At 43.1% G+C, this 24,279-nt stretch overlaps 1 protein-coding gene across 3 annotated transcripts in view; it reads right to left on the reverse strand.

Annotated features, from left to right (window-relative positions):
• GRID1 (glutamate ionotropic receptor delta type subunit 1) overlaps positions 1-24,279 on the reverse strand; it is a 989,717-nt gene that overhangs the window by 74,087 nt on the left and 891,351 nt on the right. For all 3 annotated transcript variants that reach the window (XM_056849910.1, XM_056849909.1, XM_056849911.1), the window contains exon 13: positions 4,013-4,208. In XM_056849910.1, the coding sequence (XP_056705888.1) occupies positions 4,013-4,208 (196 nt within the window). The remainder of the gene's footprint in view (positions 1-4,012; positions 4,209-24,279) is intronic.

A 24,279-nucleotide genomic window follows, 5' to 3' on the forward strand; every position in this document is an offset into this window, starting at 1 on the left:
GCTCATGTGGAGGAGTAGGGAATCAAACCCAGTTCTCCAGATCATCACTCCAAACCACCACTCTTAACCACTACACCACGGTCGCTGCCCCAGTATTCAAAGCAACGGGCTCTTTAACATCACCAACAGTGAGTTGTCACTCTCTTGTAGGTGGGCTGTGAGGCTCAAATTCCTGAGCTGGGCTCCCTCTCTTTCTAGTGTTGGACAAGGGAGAAGAGAGGGCAGAGCTGCCAAATTCCTTCCTCCTTCAACCTGCACCCATTCATCCCCAGAGCTTCGTCTCACTCCCAAGCACCAGTGGAGTGCCAGGAGTGTAGGCATTGCCTACGCCCAGTGCCTCCCCAAACCTGCACTGCTGCTACTTTGGTGGCGGAGGGTCCCAAAAAGTACCACAAGTTTACAAGTGGGTCCTGCTTCAAAAGTCTGACTGCAACAACTAGCTGTGACACAGGGGATGCAGATCAAAGACTGAGAATATAGTAGGCTCGTGCATATTGATAAACCTGAACTGAAAATAAACCCAAAAAAAGCCATTTCAGTAAATTTCAGGTTCAGGTTTACTGAATGCCAAAACCTAGGGAGAAAGCCAAAGCCGAATTGGCAATTCCTGGAAAAAATGGGTAATTATTTGGCTTTTTCGGGTTCGGCTTTCCCCAGGCTTTGCAAAGCTCTTGGGAAGCATTTTTTGAGGTAGAGCCCCTAAATTTGCAGCATGGCTGAAAGGGACTCTCCTTGCATGAACCCCCAGGTTTGGTGAAGATTGGGTCTGGGGGTCTGGTTTTATGGGGTCTGGCCCATTGCTTTTAATGGTGGGAAAGTTGGCTGGGCTCCTCCATAAAGAAACATATTGAAGTTCACAATAGAGAATCTGACCACGGCCACCTCACTATTTTTCTCTATGGAGGATGGGGTGACCACTTCCAGACCCCATAAAACTGGACCCCCAGTTTCAATCTTCACCAAACTTGGGGGTTCATGCAAGAAGAATCCCTTCCAGCCACTCTGCAAATTTCGGGGCTCTATCTCAAAAAATGCCCTCCAGGAGCTTCGAAAAAAATCCCCATAGGTGCGAATGCTTAAATTTTTTCAGGAAACCTGAAAATAAGCCAAATTCCCATATTTACTGGTATGGGAATTTAGCTTATTTTGGGTTTCCCAAAAAAAATCGAGCCCAATAAACCGAAACCTGAAATTTACCAGATTTTTTTTTTTTTTTTTTGCACAAGACAAGTATATAGGCACAGAAGGTTTCCAAGTTTCAACAAGACTAGGAATTGAATGGCTCCTCCATCATGGCTCAGGGTTTGATTACAGCTCATGTTATTTGCTATGGAGGAAACAAAATGAACAATCCAACAGAGCAATGTTATGTGAAATGCAGTTGTATAACACATTCAGTGTTCAGAGTACTTCCTACCCATTAGAGAATCCCATTTGAGATGACACAGGATGATCCAACCCAACAAATGTAACTTAAACACAGCACAACACATTTTATTTGAAAATATTTAAACTGATGTGTATACAGTAAAGGTGAAGTTGTGGACAATTTGTTGTATGACTGAGTAGAATTACATGAGGGGGGAAATAGTTCTGTGGGTGAGTGAATATAGAATGAATTTGACTTGGAAGCTGAACTTCTGGGGGAGGGAGAACAACACGGCTGAAAATCAAATCAGTTGCTTGTCCCATTATAAAACAGAAGAACAGCACCATAGTGACAATGGAAGAAACAGCAAAGCCAGAACTGTTCGGAAAATTTAATGTCTTCCAACCATGGCAACCTTCTTGCAGGTGTGAGCTGATGAGAACACCTGCGCTAAAAGACCTGCATTTATCTTTTCCAATATGATTCTGAGCACAGTTGCTGATGTTAACCTTTAAAACCTCAGTTGGTTAAGAAATACCTTTCACTGTGTGAATATTCCACCTCTCTCATGCACTGAGATCATCTGAGGGCCTCCATGTCTCAGAGCATAGGCCGAAATCACCCAGGTGCTATAGCCTTTCCTGAGGTGGCACCACACTGCAGAATGTGCTTCTGAAGGAGACTCATTCTAGTTCAATCGAGAAGGCCAGAAAAACTTTTGTTGTTTCAGGAGACTTTGGAGTGAGGTGAGAATTAAAGGGCTGATTTATAATCTGGAGGGATTGGCAGACTCCTATGTGATTCTGCTGCTTTATTTTGAGTCCAGTATCACCTTATTTATTTATTTATTTCTGCCCTGCCCTTTCCCAACCCAGTTTGGGCTCAGGGCAGTTTACAACTGTAAATAACAATATTTCATGCAATACAATAAGACCACTTATTGTAGTTCACTCGAGAAGGCCAGTAATAACTTTTGTTTTGTTTCAGGAGACTTTGGAGTGAGGTGAAAACTAAATTAAAGGGCTGGGTTATAATCTGGAGGGGTTGGAATACTCCTATGTGATTCTGTTGCTTATTTCGAGTCCAGTATCAACTTATTTATTCATTTATTAAATTTGATTTCTACCCCGCCCTTTCCCAACCCAGGTCGGGCTCAGGGCAGTTTACAACTGTAAATAACAATATTCCATGCAATACAATAAGACTACTAATTAAAAGCCATTGGTTAAAACTCTCAAGGTATATACAGTTCTAAAACCAGAAAAGTCTACATGGCACCTCTCATACTAGTGCCAATGATAGGGCAACCAGATGACAAGGAGGAGTACAGCAGAAGTAAAGATGGGGCAGGGAGGCCAGCAAAGATGGACCCGTCACTGTTCTCAACCATAGGCCTGGTGGAACATCTCCATCTTACAGGCCCTGCAGAACTGAGCTAAGTTCCACAGGGCCTGGGTCTCACTCGACAGAGAGTTTCACCAGGCCAGGACCAGAGCCTAAAAAGCTCTGGCTCTGGTTGAGGACAGCCGGATACTTTTTGGGCTGGGGACCACTAGTAGGTTGTTGTTAGATGTGTGTAACACTCTCTATGTATTGGGAGAGGCAGTCCTAGAGGGACGATGGACCCAGACCCTTTAGGGCTTTAAAGGTCAATACCAAAACTGTGTTCAATCTGGAGCCAGAGCAACTGGTGGAGCACTGGTTGGATATGTGCTCTCCATGGGGTCCCTGTAAGGACCCTCACTGCTGCATTCTGGACCAGTTGAAGTTTCTGGAGCAGCCTCAAGGTTAGCCCTGTGTAGAGTGAGTTGCAGTAGTCTAACCTGCAGGTGACCATTGCATGGATCACTGTGGCTAGGCCAAGGTGAGACAGGTAGGGAATCAGCTGCCTTAGAGACCAACACAATTTTCAAGGTATAAGCTTTCGAGAGTCAAAGCTCCTCAGTAGATTTGACTTTCAATATTTTACACCTTGAAAATCTTGTTGGTCTCTATGGTGATACTGGACTTGAATTTAGCTATTCTATTGCAGAGAAACACAGCTACCCTCCTGAAACTCCTGCTTATTTGGGGTTTGGCACATGGATATTATTGTATTTATGTATTTTGATGGGGTTTTTTAAATACTATATTTGCTAGGCATGCTTAGGAAGATACAAAGATCGAAAACAATACATTTATAGAAGGGGTGAACGTGAACCACTGGCTTACTAACCAACTCACGATACTAAAGAACAAGGACTGAAGATACTAAAGAACACTTAGATGAAAGAAAACAGTAGGATTCAGACATTCACAAAATGTACCAGGAGCATACTGAAAGTTCTAATGGACCGGAACAATAGCCATTCACAACCAGAAATCTGGCCTCCAGCTGTGGGTTCATCAAAGGCAATATGATTTTGATTGACTCCTAAGCATCAACCTTAGTTTTGCCCTTTAAAAAAAAGACCAATCTAGTTCTCATTAGATTTCCAGCCCTCTTGATACGGAGGGCTGGCATTACACATAGCTGTGACTCAGAATGTTGAAAATCCAGCTATTTATTTCTGGTGCAAAACATTAAATCGATTTATTCCATTCCAAATGGAAATATTAAATATAAACCGTCGACAAGTCAGTTAACCACGGGCCTGTTCTTACCTTCCGGATGCCTTCAGAAGGGTTTGCAACGCAGTTATCAGCTCCATTATTCTTACTGATTGTCTTCCATAGTTCCGCAAAGGTGCTGTCTTGCTCTAAAGGATTTGTCCCTTTGGCTTTAAAGTACTCGTACACTGCAGAATCTTTGACAGTACCATAAGACATGTCCATTTGTTTGGAAAGATCCTGAAATGTTCTGAAATGCAAGAACAGTCAAAACGTTAGTGGCCTGTGGAGAGTGCTATGATTTTACCTGTTGAAAATATTTTTCTTGCTGTCTGAAGAGAGCAATGGAACCATTCTACATTTTATGAAAAATTAAGCAGTAGACTTCTCAGCCATTGTTACAATAAGGACTACCAAGTGATTCCATCTGCTTTCAGTCTGCAAAGACAACCAGAATTCTCGCATGGATTTGGTGTGACATGTGGACCTAGATGGACTCTGGGTTGTTTTGTTTTTTTTCAAATGAGATGACCATTATTTATTTGTTCTTCCAAGATCTATTTCTTCTTCCGAGAATGCAAGTGCTGTAATCTATCACCTGCAGCAACGAAACTATGAATGTGACAGTTATCCAACATCAGAGGCTGGTATGTCACAGTCTTAAAATATGGATATGGAAAATTTGATTTTTCCTCCTCCTTTTTAAATTTTCGTAACATTTATTTATTTATTTATTTACATAATTCATCATCCGCCTTTCTCACCTGGACTCAAGGCGGAGTACAGATTCTATAGAACTCAAAAGCTTGCACGTTTTGTGAAATTTTGATTGGCCTCAATAAAATGGCATTACATGATTTTGATTCTATTATTTAAGCCTCTCAGTCAGTTCTTATTCAGAGGTTGTCACATGAACACATGAAGCTGCCTTATACTGAATCAGACCCTTGGTCCATCAAAGTCAGTATTGCCTACTTAGACTGGCAGCGGCTCTCCAGGGTCTCAGGCAGGGGTCTTTCACATCACCTACTTGCCTGGTCCCTTTAACTGGAGATGCCGGGGATTGAACTTTGGACCTTCTGCATGCCAAGCAGATGCTCTACCACTGAGCCACAGCCTCTCCCCAACTCTCTATTAAACTTTCTGGCTCCTCTAGACCATGCACCTATGCTTGCAGGCTCCTGGTCTCTCTGTACCCAACACTGCTTGATATTTCACCTGTAAAAGATCTGGATTGGGAGCTTTGACGGCAAGACAGTCCCTCCCCCTACAAGGGGGGAGGGGTGAGGGAAGAGGGCTGCCAGCTTGAAATGCCAAGGCTGAGCATTTCTCTCTCTCTGTCGCTGCAAGTATTCATAGCCTGGGTGTGGCTGGGAGTCCAAGATGAAGGGCAAAAGCCTAAGGGACCTTAGCCCATGGATCACACTCCATGACTTCAGCCAGATGGACTAACTTGGTGGTCGTCATCCCATTACGTCTTGTGTACTTTTTGTCCTTTGTTTGTTTGGCATACTGCTTTACATAGATTTGTTTAAAAGTGTATTTTTGTAAGCCACTGTGGGTTCCCATCAGGGAGAAAAGTGGACTAAAAATATTAGATAGATAAATGCTGTTTCATTTTTTTTTACACAAGAATGAAATGCTGCTGATAGCTTTTACCTGAACTTCTGCTACATTGCTTCTTCATTGTTTTTATATTATATTCTGCTACATTGTTTTTATATCACGTTTTAGATTTCCAATACGCTGCCCATAGATCTATCACCGGATGCAGGAGTGCAGTAAAAGTATTTAAACAAATCAAAGAACTTTCTGCTTGGCTTTTATAGCTCTAGACAAACACTGGCTACGGATCATGCCAATCTCATAACATCTTGAATTGAGGCTGAACTGGCCCTGCCTGCATTTACAATATCCAGGGCATCATAAGTAGTACGTAATGAATGAGAAGGGAATGCACTATAATTGTGCAGAAGAGATGCATAACAGGCCTGCTGTGCTAAAACCATATTTGCCAAACGTTCTTTCCCACATTCCACATTACCACAACTGCACGATTCATACAGATATTAATGAATTAAACATGAAAGAAAAATGTTTTAAAAAAAGAAATAATTTCACAATGAAGACATCTTTCTAATGATTGTTCATTAATCACACACAATTAGAGCAAAATAACATCTTGCTGTTAACAAGCATATGGATAGAAATGCTGTCAAGCAGGGAGGGGGAAACCAAATCTTCTCTCTCCTACTTTTCTTGTCTCACGATAACAACATAAACAAAAACACAGCTTTGATGAATAGGAAGAGATCAAAATGAATTACACAGCAGAGCCTAAAGATGAAACGGCTTTAAATTATTGCTGTGCCAGCCACTAAATGAATATATAACTGTCACAGAACACCAGAGCTATTGCTTTCATCCAGAACATTTGAAATGGTAATTTCCTTCTTTTAATTAGTGGTTAGTTATAGATTTTCTTAGTGGCCAGACAAGCAAGGGAGCATTTAACTATCTTCATCTGGCTGGTGCACGCAAAGGTGGTCAGCTTACTGATGTTTCTGAGGCATGAGATCTCTTGACAGGTCTCAATGGACTGCTCAAACTGCCTCCACCATTATGTGTGTTGACATGGGGTGAGTATTATTATGTATCACCAGCCATGTAATTATAGAGTAATGTGAGTAAAATAAGATAGGCCCCTGCCCCAAGGAACAGTACAATCCAAGTTTCAAAAGGGGAGATTGGAGGGGGAGGGAAAACAAGGAAGGGATAATGTTTGGTGAGGTTTTTTTTAAACTAATGGTTATGTCCATGTCTGTGCATTGTAAAGCACTACACAAAAAGATCCTCAACAATATGTACAATCACATCAAGATGGCTTTTGGGAAGTGTTTTATCATTCATTCATAAACCTTTAATGGCATATAAAGTGTTTTATCAATATGCATGTGTTCATTGTTAATGGAGAAGGGAGAAGCTACAATAGCATTCCAAAAACAAATGGAAATAAAAAATAGAACTTTGGAAGCAAGGTCAAGTAGCCAGTGTGTTCTGGGGGTTAGAGTGTCATCCTAGCATCTGGATAAGAACTTGGATGGGAGACCACCAAGGAAGTCCAGGGTCTCTACGCAGAGGCAGGCAACGGCAAACCACCGCTGTTCATCTCTTGCCTTGAAAACCCTCGGGGGTCACCATGAGTCAGTCAGCTGTGACTTGATGGTACTTTCCACCACCACCACCACCAAGGAAGTAGGAGAGACAACACAACATGCCTGTCCTAATGCAAATGCAAGTAGGATATGCAAGATCTCAGACATTTTTTTCTTCCTCACTAGCTGTTGCCTCTTGTCTTTGGGCCTATCATTTATGGAACAGGGGACTTGTGAGGATGAATACTAAAAAAAGGTAAAGGTAGTCCCCTGTGCAAACACCAGATCCTTACTGACCCATGGGGTGACAATACATCATGACATTTACTAGGCAGACTATGTTTACGGGGTGGTTTGCCAGTGCCTACCCCGGTCGTCTATACTTTACCCCCAGCCAGCCAGCTACTCATTTTACCGACCTCAGAAGGATGGAAGTCTGAGTCAACCTTGAGCCGGCTACCTGAAACCGACTTCCGTCATGATTGAACTCAGGTTGTGAGCAGAGCTTTTGACTGCAGTACTGCAGCTTACCACTCTGCACTACAGGGCTCCTATGAATACTAAAGATCCTGTTAATACACTCAGTGCTCTAAAGGAGACATGACCAACTCAAACAGGGCATGGATTTCTTAGAAGCAGCTTCAGTAGGGTTTATTCTGATAATCATGAAGTACACATATGGCCCAACAGGTACCCCTGTCCAAGTTTTTATTTCTTCTTAATGGTAGCTGAGACATTAGTTGCTTTTCTTCATGTTCACTTTTGCTGCGTCTTCAAATGTGCCCATTTTACAATGCAACTCCACCCGATCTGCCACCATTCTTAAACCATCTCCCTCAACCCTAGATTCTTTTTGAGTTTCCCTAGATACTTCTTTCCCACAGAGCGTTCAGCCTCGACAACTGCAATATTCTTCAAGCCCTTGAGCTGATTGAAGCATCTAAAGTGGTTTATGTTACTTTAAGGACATCTATCAGTTTAAGCTCTTAAGCAGCTTTAAATCAGGCTTGCGAATAGTGTCGGTCTTTATTTGCTGAACATTCATAAATTGCTCAAGGTGACTTCCAAAATAGCCTTAGCACCCCAAATTCTCTGTGCTTCTGTATGCTTTAGTATAGCCTCAGATATGTCACGATAAGAGAGACAGATTAAAATTATGACACCAATGAGGATTGACAACCCTAATGCCAAGCACGAATACAAGACGTATGAATGTGCCATTCAGAGTTTAATTATTATTCTACATTATTTGACAGTGCAGCGTGCTGGTGTTTGATCAGTTTCCACTTCAAAGGTCAACATATTTTTGATGACAGACAATACGTCAACATGAATATTTAGGTATAGCAAACCTGCAAATCACCAAACACGTGAAGCTGCCTTATACCGAGTCAGGCCCCTGGTCCATCCAAGTCAATATTGGGGTTTTCCACATAGGTTATCTGCATTGAGTTCAGTGCTTTGGGGAAGCAGGTTTCCCCCCTGCTTTCATGCACCTCCAAGGGTTTCCCTGTCTTTTCTCTAGTCTTTGAAGTTTTAGGGAAGATTGCAGTCAGGCCTGGATGGCTGCTGGCTGGGTGGGAAAATTCAGATTTTCTGTCCCGCATGGCAGCCATTTTCCCTGACCCTGTGTCAGCCACTCCCCTTCACCAGGGGGCTTTTCCTTTTTTTTAAATCAATACCACAGTACTGTTATATTGATGCACCATTGTAACGACAGGTCTATCAGGTGTTCTGAATTATCAGCTTTCGTTTTTTTTAAAGTAAGTCTCCATCCTCTTCCCTTGTGCAGATATAAGGGAAAAGGCATATCTTTGCATGGGAACAAACTAGAAGCTTACTTGTTTAAAATGAAAGCTGAGAAACTGCGACACCCATAATTATAACGGTATATTGATAGAATTATATTCTAGTGCTAATTTTAAACATTTGTCCTGGTGGCCCAAGGGAGAGGGGGCGGCTATTTCTGGAGGATCAGGCATGGAAACTGCAGGAAAACTGCCATGTGGAAGCCCCACTGCTGCTGCACTTTATCTGCAGCCACACCGGCAACAAGGAAACCACAAAATCCTGCCCCCCTGTGGAAACCTCCATTGCCTGCTGTGACTGGCTGAATCTCTACAGAGTCTCAGACAGAAGTGTTTCCCATGATCTTTTTAACTGGAGATTCTGTGGATTGAATCTGGCACATTCTGCATGCCAAGCAGACATTATTCCACTGAGCCACAACGCTTCTCCCAAATAAAGAAGAAGAAGAGTTGGTTTTTATAGCCCGGTTTTCTCTATTGTAAAGAGTCCCAAAGCAGCTGACAATCGCCTTCTTCCCTCGACTCCTACAACAGGCATCTTGTGAGGCAGGTGGGGAGGAGAGAGTTCTGAGAGAACTGTGACTGGCCCAAGGTCACTCAGCACGTTTTATGCGGAGGAACAGGGAATCAAACCCAGTTCTCCAGATTAGAGTCTACCACTCTTAAATACTACACCACGCTGGCTCTTGCTTGGGGAGCTGAAGGAAATCCACCATTGAACTGCAACAGCCAAGCAGGTGCTTAATAAATCTCCTGTGTGCCCCAGTGTTCAGAAACAGAGGGCAAGGAGAGTGTCATGTCCCTGGCAGATTACAATATATGACTGGTGTGATGATGAGGTACACATAAGTTTTCCCATGGGTTCCCTGGAGTCATTTCCGGTTGGGGAAACAATGGCCAAAAACTCATGGCCCCTTAACCCACTTTATTCCCCGTTTCAGCCAGGATCAAATTGACCCGGGCTGTGGGGGAAACTGTACACATTACCTTGAAAAGCAGGGACAAAACTGTGCCAATCAATCCATGTAAACAGAAAGTAAGGGAGACATGAAGTTCCTGTTTAGTTTGGCACACACCCCATGACCCCGGTGATCGGTCACTTCAAATTGACCAATGAGGGTCTTCCCTGCCCCGGGAAATCACCAATCACCAGGGGCAGGGGTGTTGCAAGCTAAACAGGAATTGTGCCCATCTCCCGCACTTTCTGTTTACATGGATGGATTTGCACACAGTTTTGTCCCTGCTTTTCAAGGTAATGCGTACAGTTTTCCCCCCAGCCCGGGTCAATTTGATCCTGGCTGAAACAGGGAGTAAAGTGGGTTAAGGGACCATGCGTTTTTGGCCAATGTGAGGGGAGAAGTCTAACTCTTCTTCTCCTTGTACAGCATGGTCCTGATCTGAACGGGGGCCCCACACACTGGAGAACTGAGTTCCAAGCATGGAGCATGCAGTGCATGACTGACTGAGAGAGTCCAGGGTAGATGTGGAGAGAACATAAAGAAAACATAACATGTAGTAAGGTTTTCAGATTCCTCCAGGAAAAGTCCTGGAATAGAACAACGCAGGAAGAGCATTCTTCCGCATGACTGCTTGTTTCCCAGAGCATTTCTGCTTTACCTCCCTCGGTTCTTCTTCTGAAAGGACTTGTACAAAGGTACTCTGCAAATGAGCATTAATTGTTGGCCAAGTTTTTTTTTTTAATGATAAACTTGTTTTGTGCTACACGAAGTGATGCTGGGAATGTCTCCTGCTGGGGAGGGGCTGTGGCTCAGTGGTAAGGCCTCTGCTTGGCATGCAGAAGGTCCCAGGTTCAATCCCCGGCATCTTCAGTTAAAGGGACTAGGCAAGTACGTAATGTGAAAGACTCCTGCCTGAGACCCTGGAGAGCCACTGCTGGTCTGAGTAGACAATACTGACTTTGATGGACCAAGGGTCTGATTCAGTATAAGGCAGCTTCATGTGTTCATGTGGCAAAGAACTGGTCCCAAAATCTGGACACAAAACAGTAAGCGAGACAGATGTGTGTAACACACTTAAACAAAGGTGGCATAACATAAACCGCATCTGATAAGAGTTATGCAATGCAATCTCCTTATAGCCCTTTCTCATATCCTTTCATTTTGCCCTTTGAGACCTAATCCCTGTTAGCTCAAGTACCAACTAATAAACCTTCCATTACTGATGAAAATCATCTCTCTCTCCCTCCATCTCCTTTTGCTCTAGAATTATATTAGATTCTCATAAGGCTTATTTCATTTTTTAAAGCCAGCTGCTGTGATTGCTTATAAGCTTTATGTCTTTTTTTCTGATCACTGTTTTCCAAATTCTCTGTCCCCACAGCCGCAATATTACACAAGGAAAATGGTTTCATGTCCATAATATCCACAAACATTTGCAAAAGGAAGCTATCAATATATATGATGCCCCATTTACTCTAACACTAGAATTACTAGCTCTCAGTCCATTGAGAGGCTGATTATAAATGTAATGGAGAACAAAGCTAGTAGAGTATCAGGAGACAATGTTCTTTATAATAATTATACCACCACTGTCCGTCATTTATACATTGCCAGTAGCGTGATATGGTGCCTTTACTGTTTGCAATAAGCAGAACAAAACTTCCCAAAAACAGATAGATAGAAAATAGATCGACAGCAGAAGGCTGACACCAGCCAGTGACGAAGCCGATATCGATCTAATCAGTGGTTTTCAAATGCTATAAAGCTGGACCCATTCTAAACGTATGTATTGTTGGGGATCCACTTGTAAAATAACTCCACACCACCTTCCCCCTTTCCAACATGAAATGCAGGAATTTCAAACACATTCACAGTGAAAAAGTTTATATTTTATAGCATTTGTGGCCAATTTGGACATTAGTAAAGGTAAAGGTCCCCTGTGCAAGCACCGGGTCATTCCTGACCCATGGGGTGACGTCACATCCCGACGTTTCCAAGGCAGACTTTTGTTTGCGGGGTGGTTTGCCAGTGCCTTCCCCAGTCATCTTCCCTTTACCCTCCCTTTATCCTCATTTTACCGACCTCGGAAGGATGGAAGGCTGAGTCAACCTTGAGCCGGCTACCTGAAACCGACTTCCTTCGGGATCGAACTCAGGTCGTGAGCAGAGCTTTTGACTGCAGTACTGCAGCTTAACACTCTGCGCCACGGGGCTCTTAATTTGGACATTATACAGATGCAAATCCCAATTTGCCTTCAAGCCTCCGGAAGCTTCTTCTCCCCGCTTATCCAGTTCCTCCTCTTCCCTCCTGGCCTTGCAGCCTATCTGCATGGGAGCTGTGACTCATGTTGGGGTCCCTTTCCCCTTTCCTTCTTACTGAGGCTAATAGGTCAGGAGGTAGGGAAATGAGACTGAGGAAAGAGTTCAACCCCCACCTGGACGTTAAAGCCCCATTCCTCACAGGCTCCCACATGGCTGCTTTTAAATAATATTTAGAGATACCAGGACACCCCATCATGAATCTCTTACATCGTGTGAAGTTTTAAAGCTGGGCAGCTGTGTCAGGGAGTGATGTAGCAAGTATAGCTATCAATGACTTCCTTCACTGGCTAGAAAAAAGACCAACTCTGAAAGAGAGCTTCTTTTTTTTTTTTTTACTAACCATCTGGGGCTAATATGACATGTATATTTTAGTGTCACAGCTCTAGATCTTACAGGGGTTAGTTACATTATATAAAATGAAATAGGGGGATTCAAGCCAGCTAAAGTCCTAGATGAGCTCCAGGTGGCATGGACAGCATCAGTACAAAACCTGGAGAACCATGCCAAGTAGCAACCTTTCACGCACGCCTCTAATGCTTAAAAGGTCCTATCGCTACCGTTCCCATTATATGCAAAAATGACTGAATTTCAGCCAGACATCCATTTAACGCCTGTGACTAATTGACGAGGAGCACACACATACAGATTTCAAACCTTCCTTGCACACAGGGGTCCCAACACCTGAACATAATTGGATGTGAGGAAATGTGACACAAGGCCCCCATAGAAATTTTTGAAAGGAGAGTGAAAACCAGCTGGGCAGGGGGAAATTTCACCAGGCTCCATAAAACAAAATGAGAATTTGTGTCACAGAAATGAATCACAACTATTTGCCTTAACATCACCCTTACCAGCTAATTCAGAGAGAATCAAGGAGACAAAGATGTATCTTTAATTCTTGGGCCAAACACCAAGTTTTATAGAAATTCATGTTTGCAAATGTGATAATACTACAGAACTGGGAATAGTTACAGTGCAATACTTTTATGGAGAGTTTTACAACAGCAATTACTGGAGCTGTAATATTTCTAAAAATGCTGAAATGCTTAGTTGTGGGTTTTTCTAGTTACACAGCATGTGTCACAGCAGGGACAATCCATATCTATCACCTTAATTATAGCTGAAGGAGTAGGCAAATTCATTCAAAACAATCAAGTAATGAATCCTCCCAGTTAGGAGGCACAGCCAAATTAGGAAAGTTGATAATGGCTCTTATGCTTACTCTGAGACTTGGTCAACACAGTGAGCAGAATGAGGTGGTAGAATCTTGGCCAGCGGTTCTCTCTACCCGCTCCAGCCACAGGTGGGAAAGTCACATGTTGGACACTTTCTCATGGGAAAGCTTCGAATCTATTTCTTTGCCTGCCTTTTGGTCGCAGGAAATTATTAAGGATGATCCCTCTCCTGTGATTGGAAGAGGTGCCGACCCCTCAACCATCTCAACAATTCATCACCTTTTATCACTACCCCATTCCACAGCACAAGTAGACCAGGCTTTCTGTAACAGATAGAGACTTCAAGTACCTTCCCTCTTTGGCTGGATCCTTGGGGTTATCGGAGCGGTAATGCTTTAATTCTCATGGCATTCCAGTACTTCTTCCATGGTAAGCTCACATAGCCACACTTTGGGAATGGGTGTTATTAGACTGAGATAGCTAGCTAGGTCATATAGTTACATATTTTCTATCACACTTACATGATCATATCTTTAGACACAAAGGCCATCAATTCAATACATATTCATTTGCGCTTTTTTTTTTAAGGCAATGGTGTATGCCAGCTGTGCTTCCCTATCCAAGTTTTTCGCTTCAGGCCGCCATGCTAAGCTTTTAGCTCAATGGTGCAACTAAGCCTCTCTATCCAGAGGGTAGCACTAAGAAGAAGAAGGGCTGCCCAGGGCACAAAGCATTCCAAGCTTCTTTTGAACAGAAAATGTATGCTGCCCGGGTGCCAAATTCCTCTTTGGAACATGCCTGAGTCTGAAATTACTTAGCTCCCCCTCTCCCTGCCCAACCAAAGCCTCTGTCTAAGAAATAAACCCACTGAACTGATAGGTTTGAATATTATGTCTATGACATTGCGAATAATATAAATATTAAATTCCTGGCTCAAATAAGCTGGGATGAAGGGGAAGTAAAAATGTATTTTACTATCTATAGATATCTGAATTGGCCAGATAGATACTGGAATAGGGTAGCCAGAATGAGGAAATCGTTAGAAAATAGGGTTGCCAACCTGCAGGTGGGTCCCAGAGTTCTCCCAGAATGACAACTGATCTCCAGACTACAGAGATCAGCTCTCCTGAAGGAAAGGGCAGTTTCACAAGGCAAACTCTATAGTACACCATAAAGTCTAGGAGAAACAGAAAGCCCAGAGTGACATCAAATCCCCACCAAGCTCAATCGCCTATCCAAATTCTGCCCCCCCCCCAAGCACTGCCCCTAAATCTCCAGGAATTTCCCAAACCGGAGTTAGCAACCCTATTAGAAATCCTTCCACACCTGTTGTGTGAGTCATACAAGAGATTGTGGAAGAGGTAGGGGGTCAATTTCTGATTATTTGTTTTTGCAGCTCCCCCTTCCCCCAAGTCACACTTCATGGGGCAAGTCTAGCCAGATGGCTGAAGGATTACACACAACGCAAAGAAAGAGGTGATTAATACAATTAGGTCCAGCACAGAAATGACAAAAAAAACCTCCCAAGTAAGCATTTCAAGTAGAAACAAGGGCTTTTACCATCATTTATTCATGGTGACTTAGTATTAATTAATCTTAGGCACTAATGCTGAACAAGATTTCACATGCCTCGGGCACCACTGTTAGGGGTCCTGGAAATTTGCGTCTAAACTGACAGGCAGAGAAATCTGTTGCACACAAGCAAATTTAAAATAATATTTTCCTCACAAAGACAGTGCGAGTAATTGCAGCTTTCTAGCCAAGAGGCAAAGGGGAGTTACTTTGCTTTGTTTTATCCTGCTACACAAATGATATGAATACTGAAAAAAAGGATAGAAACTTCTCTTCTGCCAGGGCCTTTTCACACAACACTTTTGGCCCAAGATAGCTGCAGTTCTATCATCCCGGTAGATGCTCGCCCATGGCGCCATGGGTTGAATCAATTGTTTGAAAGACTAACTCAGCATGGATTAGGTTTCCAACATTCAATTGCACTGTCTCCAAATGCTGTAGCATGCCCATTCTAATTCATGGTGAGTTTGGCACAACTAGCTTAGCAGCTAACCATAAGACAGACATGAAGAAAAATAGCACGAATATGGTTGCACGAATAGCCACTGAGGCAACAACATCAGTGCGGTCAGAAAAGTAGATTCCCAGAAACCCCCCACTCCAACAACTTTTGGAAGGGGTGTAATGTTTTAATTTTATTGGGGCAAGCAATTTTGCTAGATCTTCCCAAGTCTTGTAGCTCAGGCAGCCCCAAGTCAGAAAACTGACCATTAGTAGGTGGGGCTATGGGCTGGCAATACAGCTTGGTAGACGATAGGGCTGCCAGGTTGAGCCTGACAACTAGCAGGTGGGTTGAGGGTGGGACATGGTATGGCATCAGTATCACTGGTGCAATGATGTCCTTTCAGTAAAAATCCAGAAATGACAATGGGTAGCTCTAGGAATTGCTGGAAACTCTATGGTAAAACCATAGAGTTTGTGGTAATTCCTAGAGCTACCCTGTGCCAATTCTGAGTTTTTACTGGAAATGATGCAGAGTAGCACAAGATGCTGCTGATTTTTTTCTCCCACTGCTGCTTGGAGCTGGGGGAAGGAAATCCCTACCCCCTACTGGAGGTTTAACAGCCCTAGTGGACAATGATGGAGGCAACATAATCCAGATGCAAATGTTCCACAGTCACAAAGCAGGAAGTGAAACTGTATAGAAGCAGATGGCTTGAGAGGGCAAAAGCACTGAGACACTGACTACAAAATAACAGATACGTGTGCACTATGTTGCTTTTATGAAATTTGGAAGAGAATGATTCCTTTTTACAGGTTAAGTCCAATGGAGCACAATCACAAGTGGGCATCTGAGTCCAGTTAAGGATAGCTATGGCAAAGAATCCTGAAGTAAAATAACAGTTAAGAAAGAAGAGTATGTCTGAGCAAATGTCAATTTTTTTCTAATGAAATGCTTTCACCTCATGAATGAGCAACTGTAGCCTGCCCTTCTCCCACAACAACCTATCTAAACAGTGAGCAGTAAATCCCAGCCAACCACAGACAGAACACCTGCAGTCTGCTCCCTTCCACATTGCAATCCAAAACCCCTCCTTGCTTTCCGTCACTTTCTCAGCAATAATTCACAAAATGAGTTACTTCCCCCTCCCTGACTCTTGTTAGAAGCTAAGATGCACTTTCCCTGACTTTGGGCTAAGGCCTTGTCAAGGCATAGTCCAGGAAAGTGTTCTCAATACCTGGGCTGATTCCTGGGCTCCATCCCCATATTGTCAGACGTGGCAATATCCAAGCCGCCATTTTGTGACTGGCTCCAGCCACTGAGCTGCCCTTCTGTGACAAATAGTTTCCAAGGCTCTTGAAAGGAATCAGGTAGCTCCCAAAAAACACATAGTCCTGCTTTAGATGACGGTGTATTTTTTAAAAATGCACTCCTTGGCGTTCTAATTCCATCTTACCAATGTAAGGAAAAAAATAGAACAAGTAAACCTGCAGCCAGAATTAAACTACAGCTCAGTCCCAGCAGCAGGTTTCAGCCACTTTATCGAAATCAAGCATATCATAAATTTGGCATGAGAAGCACATTGTTTGAATGAGACACATCTGGCGAGTGACACATGCTTTACCGAGAATGAAAATAACAAACTATCGTGATTATGTATGCAGATTTGCTTTCGTTCTGCTTCAAGACTGATTTCCCCAACCATTCAGATTTTTTTTTGGGGGGGGGGTTATAAAAAATATCAAGACACCCCTCCCCCCCCCACACACAACATATTAGCCATTGAATGTCCAATACAATACACTTTGCATCGGGCAAACTAAGCATCTTTGACTAGTCCTGCCAAATCCTTGCTATGCACTCTAGGGGCGAAAACGCATGGTCGCTTTAGCCTCCTTTATTCCCTGTTTCAGCCAGGATTCAGCCAGGATCAAACGCATGCGTTTCGCCAAACGTGTTTTTTTTTTTTAATCGAACGCATGCGTTTCGCCAAACGTGTGTTCGATCCTGGCTGAATCCTGGCTGAAACAGGGAATAAAGGAGGCTAAAACGACCATGTGTTTTCGCCCTAGGAGAGCCAGCGTGGTATAGTGGTTAGAAGCAGCAGACTCTAATCTGGAGAACTGGGTTTGATTCCCCACTCCTCTACATGAAGCCTTAGGCTAGTCACAGCTCTCTCAGAACTCTCTCAGCCCCACCTACCTCACAAGGTGTCTGCTGTGGGGAGAGGAAGGGAAAGTGATTGCAAGCCGCTGTGAGACTCCCTAAAGGTTGAGAAAAGCATGTTATCAAAACCAACTCTTCTTCGCCAACAAAGTGGTCATATTTTGTCTGTTGACCACCTCTATTAAAACCACAATAAACTTTTATCCATCTTGTTACTTGTTCACTGCTGGACCACAGATCAATGTGGTAGAATATTCTACGGGTCTTGTGTCAGCATACTGCGTCATTGTTCCCTGGTCTGCAGGAATTAGAATCACACCATTCTTATTTAAGACCAAGATCCTACTGCCCTGCAACTGTCCAGAGAGCTTCTGCTCCAGCTATCTGTACTGGCCTTGCATTATAACTACAAGCACATCTGAATACGAACCAGGGATTACAGGAAGTATGAAGCACGCCCACAGGCAGTCACTCCTGGTCACAAAAGCCCAGGAATCTGGACTATCTCTGGGTCTAATGCAGTAGTTTACGGTGGGGGTGGTGGGGAGAGGCCTCCACGTCATGGCATCCTGTAAAGATCCTGTGTGGAACTGGTACCTAGAGTTTTGCCAGAAGATGGTCATTTCTGTAACTAGCACTGGTCTTTCTTGCTGTGTTAATAAACTGCTTTAAATACTTGGGTCATTTGACAATATTTGACTGGGCCTTTGGCCACTTATTTATTTAACATCTGCTTTTACCCATGCACTGAAAAGTTCACAGACCTGATTCCTCTGGTTTTATGGAGGCTGCCATGAAAAGCTCTAGTCGTTTACAAACAGGAGAGCTAGATGGATACAGCAGTTTGCTGTGAAATCAGAACAGGCTTACAGCAAAGGACACTGGAGTTCTCTCTTTGTCAGACCCATTAGTCTTATGACAAAGAAGGTCCACTCAAAGCGCCTGAATCTGACAGAGGATGTGGTATTATGTGCCACGGGGCACGCTGTGAAGCAGACTTTCTCTGCACTGTTTTCAGCTCAGGGAGGAAAGGGAGAGAACAGTAGGTGACTCACAGAAGGCAGGGAAATGCCGAGGAATACCAAAGAGACATTTGATTGCGAGAACATGTAGTATGCACTCCGAGGAATTTAAAAAGTACAAATCCTTTTATGAAAAGTGTGGGCCATCCTGACTAGGGAGGCTTTGCTAGCTTACTTTATAAATTGGTAAACTAGTTTAAAGTTTCCAAGGGACTGTGTCCGACTTAAACACATCATGGCTGACTCCTCCCCCCCTATCCTTCCCAGGATGCCTGTGGCAACTTGGCAAGCATTTAACAGAAAATATTTTCCTTCTCCATCAGGTAGATGAGCGAGTTCAACCATCAAGAAAGAGTAGTCTCACAGAGCTTGAAAAATAACATTCCTCAAGGTTGGGCCTGCTATAAGGTCAATGGGCCAGTGTTATTTGACTGTAGCTCTCTAATACCATTGCTCTGTCACTGAGGCAATCATGCCTAAGTCATTGATCGCCAACATGGTACCTGTGGACACCATTGTGCCAACCACTGTGTTTTCTAGCAGGCTCTTCTTCCCAAACCCATTTTCCCCCAAAGCAAGGAGCAAATCCTAGTTTGTCTCCACCTCATTGGAGCAGGCAATGCTTCAGAACAGCAAAGGCGGCATCCCCTTTGTGACTGCAGGAAGCATCCTTTTAGAAACAAAGCTTCTATTGTAGAAGGATGCTTGGCTTAGAACCTCCCAAAGTTCTGTGGAATCTTCCAACATTTTTATTTGGTCCCCATGGCGATCATTTTGTTGGTTAAATTTCACATTGCACCCATTTTATGGTTGTCACCTGTCCTCAAAATTCCAAGAGTGGCCAGAGGCTCAACAAGGTTGAGGACCACTGTGGTAGATGTTAGGAAGTGGCTGCAGTGGAATGTGAAGTAATAGAGGTTCCCAGATTGTGGTTGTGTGCACAATGGTGACGGGGGATAGAAACAAAAAGGCTAGAGTGAGGAAGCATTATATTTTATGCATACATTTGCCAAAATTGCTAAACATAGTGCTAAACAGCCTGGTTATCACAGAGTTCAGATGGTAGAAGACTGCTCTGGCTATCTCTTTCCACCACCACACATCCAATATCACTCGTGTGTGTGTGTTTGGGGGGGGTGCTTCATGTGAACGGTCCATTTTATGGGGACCCGATTTGCATAATTTTTTCCTCTAAGAAAAGAGAGCAAATATCATGAGACTGGCCTCTGTGCACGATCAGGCAATTTTGCCTTTGACATAAACAAAACATGAAAGTGCACTTATTCAGGACAAATCCCGATAAACTTTTGAGTCTCAAGACAACAGATACGATTATGTAAACAGACACAGAACACTAGGGGAGCACAAATCAGCAGACAAACTTGAGCGGACACACCTAAAATATTCATAACAACTGAAAATGTAAGGCTCATTTGATCAAGGCTTTAATTTAAAGCCCCCATGAATCTGCAGACAGCCTGCTTCTCTGTGTGTCCTAGTTTCCTTTCTTTCTTTCTTTTTTTAGTGTGGTGCTTAATTATCATCAGAAGGATGCTCTCAAATCTGGGCTCTGGAATATGTATGCGGTTGCTGAACTCTGTGTCGTTTTGCTTGCTAACAAGAGGTAACGAGGGATTCCGCATCATTGCTAATTAAATTCAGGAATACTCATGGAGAGTTCTAACAGATGCAGGGGCCACCGCCACGCACAATCGGCAGAATCAACACAACCCTTTTGCATAAAATTCTAAATCTGTTTTGGCCCATTTCCCCTAACAGCCCAAATGCTCGCTGAAACTGGTTATCAAATGCAACGAGGTTTTAGACGTATTCTCACATGGTAGGAATTGCCATGTTTTTACAGGAATTTCATCTCTGACTTATTGCTTTTGGTAAAAAAAAAAAAAAGGAAAGCGTTTACTAGTCTCATTATCTCAGATTTTCTTTAAATGTTCTGCCACAAGATCAATGGAACCAATGAAATCCAAAAAGATTAAAGCGCTCATGTTCTAACTTCACTAACCCGTTTTAGTATGAGAAGCCATTCCCCTCATCCTATTAAAATCAACAAGTCGGAGATGTGGCAGTTTCACATAGGGGCAATTTCAGAAACATACCTCTCCCCCAATCAAAAGAAGTAGTAACATCACCGTGAGAGGGCGTTAGTATCTCATATTCAGATGTGTTAACCAGTTCTCTTGCTTTCACACCTGCTGAATAATGCACTTTCAATCCACTTAGCAGCTGGATTTTACTGTGTGAATCTGCAAAATCCACTTGCAAACTATTGTTAAAGTGGACTGAAAGTGCATTATTCAGCAGGTGTGAAAGTAACCCACAGCCACGTGAAACAGTAGTTTAGACTGAGGTTAAAAAAGTGATGCTCCCTACTTTGCCCCCTTAGCCTAATCAAGATTCACCGCAAAAATTAGGATTGAGGGGTCACAGAGCTTTTTCAAGGAATTTTGAGGACCACAGAGGGAAATCACATAATTCAAAAATACAGATGATACTCATTAATTCTCTCACAAATGGCAGCAAATTGTCTCTAGTTGATGGCCACACACGCTGCATTCGCAACTGTGTGTATAAATAAATAAATAAATAAATAAATAAATAAATAAATAAAAGTTAACTGTGCCCCAAATCTCACTATTTCTAGAAACAAATTCAAACAGCTGTTCCACACAAGCCTGGGAAAACATCTATAGGCCGCACATTTGGGGGGAGGGAGATTTCTACTCTGTGTGTTTTTATACTACTGAAATAAACCTGGGCTAGTAATTTATAGGTAAAGAAAGATGCAGCAGCAGAGACACAAGTAGAACACCATGACGGATGATGGATGATTCCTATAACAACTGAAAAGGTCTGAACCAATATTTTTAAAATTCAGGTCTGAGTAAGTGTATGAAAGACTTTAAAAATAATATTTAGCATTCACATCAGACTTTAGTGTTTAAGGTGCCTCACAAATATTACCTCAGTACTTTTTACAACTGTATAAAACAGGTTGTTTTCCCCCCCCCACATACTGCAAATGGGAGTTTGAAATTGAGAGTGTGTGGCTCACCTAAGGCAATCTAAAGTGTGGCTTTCTCAATCCAGTGTGCTACGTCATGAGAAATCATCACTGAGAACAAGGTGGGAGAGCAAAGCCCAGTGGTTAATTAGAAAGACTCTCCTGGAAGAAACAAGAATGTCATCTGTGAGATGCTGACAGAAGATCAACTTGTCACCTGGGTAAAGCAGAAAAGTTTGCTCACTTCTTAAACGTGTGCTAAAAGTTCTGGTTAGTTTTGCAATATTCCACACTTGGCATTGATCCACTAATCGCTCTCCCTACTGATTTGCTCTGCAGTTACACATGAAGATTTTCATTCAATCTATCCCTCCACTTTTTGCGGCACCATTTTGTTACCTTCCTTGTTTTTTGTATTTTGTATTGACAGATTTACAACCCATTCTTGAGGTTGAGGGTCAAATGGGCTTAAGAGGTGGAGTGACCCCTACGCCGGCATCCATGCCACTTGTGGCGCCTAAACTGGCACGGACGCCAGCGTTGGGGCGCTTATGCTATCGCCCCTGGACTGCGGTGGCAGTGCGGCCCTCAAACGCCGGCTCGGCCTTCCGCTGACGTTCTCCCGGTGCAAGACCTCACCCTGGCATCCTGGGAGGCATTCCTGGGGTGTTCCGGGGGTGGAGCTACTGTTAGGCAGCTTCCTAACTTCTTTCAGCCCAGAAACGCCCCGTTGAGCAATGGCTGTGCTGCACCACCATAGTGCAGCATTGCTGTTATCAATGGGGATATTTTCCCCTTTTCCCAATTTTTAGTTAAAAATAGCCCTTTCTTCCCTTCGCTGCAGCTGCAAAATCTCTTTGGAGGTGCCGTGGCACTGCCATGGCCACGCTATCCCCAGCCGCTGAAGCTCTCAGGAATGGGCTGTTAGACAGTTGGATGCCAAGTTAAAACAAATCCCTTTTGCATATAAATTAAATTATCCACATATGTTCTCTGTGTGTTCTTTACTCAAATGGATTTTGCTTTATTTTAATGACAGCTACATTGTGTGCATGTTTATGTGGAAACATTCATTACTTCCACAGATTTTTAAAAATGAGGAAGAAGCTCCCCAGAGGGATTTGTTTTATAGATTAAAATCAAGATTAAGTATATGTACATGAATATTCCATCCAATACCTCATCATAATATGCAAGCAACATTACTTCAAAGATCCTTGTACTGTAGCATTCAGTGATACAAATGCTTTTACTGATGGTTATTATATTTTTAATATCACTATATGCTCTTGTTAAGATTATCTTTGTTGCTGTTACATTGTTAATGATATTTCTATTGCTGCATTTCTATTTTAACTTCTCAGGTTGCATTGTTGCAGACTATATTGTTTTAAACATTGTGAACAGCTTGATACTTTTAATTATGCAGAAATGACCAATAAATATTTTACATAAACAAAATGTATAAAATTATTATCAGGATACAGGTTATCTGTAAGGAAAAATAACCCTTAAAACATCAATACATATATGGATATTTTTTTAAAAAACCAAAGAAACAAGCTTTTTAAATCTTTGGTACAGCTGTTGGCATTGTTCCATGCAGAAATGGAAGACAAACTTGTAAGCCCCACGGGTGCCAATCTCCCAGACTGGTTATGGCAACCCCAAACAGCATACATGTGTGCCCTGTTCCAGCCGCGCGCCTGCCCCAAACACTACGGGGAAGGCTCGCGCATGCGCCAGTGAAACTAACACGACCGCTCCTGTGTATCCCAAGCCGCCGGCAGCTGAGCAACCGAGGCCAGGTCAACCTCTCCAGCAAGCCAGAGAGACTCCATGTTCCTGTGCATCTCCGTTCCAGCAGAAGCCATGTCAGAGAAAGCGCACAAGCACGTAGGCTGCATCTGCTCACACCCTCCCCTTGCATCATCGGACTGTTTAAGCTAAGCCATTCAGAGACATTAAGATAACAATGACTTGTTCCTCCAGCTATGCGAGATAGCGATCCCCGGCGTTAGCAGGATCGCGCCTATTGTTTCAGATCGTTAAGCTCATCACCGAGATTCTCCCGGTTCCTCCCGGGTTGCACAAGTCACTGGAATTCGAATAGATTTCCAAATGCTCACCACCCCACCCAGGCAGCCAACCATTAAGGCCTTTTGTCACACGGGAACCCCGAAGGGGTAATCCTATCACCCCACCCCCAGAGAAACAGTATAACTGGGGTTGCTAATACCCATAATGTTACCTTAGGTCTTTCCCTGGCATTTTTGCTGTTACTCTGTTGGTTTGGGTTTGCGCAGCCTGACCAAGCTCCCTCCTGCCTCGCTGGTCGAACCCACGGGAACCCCTATCCTTCGCCCTCTCTCTATTTTATTCTGTCTTAGTCTACTGGAACTCAGGACAACTCCTTTACAGGAAAAGGTATCGTATCACCCGTCATCGATCCCTGCCACATTGGCGACCGTCTCTTGCTCTCCTTCTTTTGAATTTCTAGATTCTCTGTATGTGTTGTGTTGCACCACTGAATGCTTGAAAACATAAACTCTCTTAATTTGGATTCCCTGGTCTCTGTCGTTATTCTAAAGGTCACAAAATACGAGCTCTGGTATAGTTGGTTGCATCCCGCTTTATAAATATTATAGTTACCGATTGCTCAGCTAATTTCCCCATTTA

Source organism: Euleptes europaea, chromosome 5, assembly GCF_029931775.1.
Source record: "Euleptes europaea isolate rEulEur1 chromosome 5, rEulEur1.hap1, whole genome shotgun sequence".
Lineage (NCBI taxonomy): Eukaryota > Metazoa > Chordata > Lepidosauria > Squamata > Sphaerodactylidae > Euleptes > Euleptes europaea.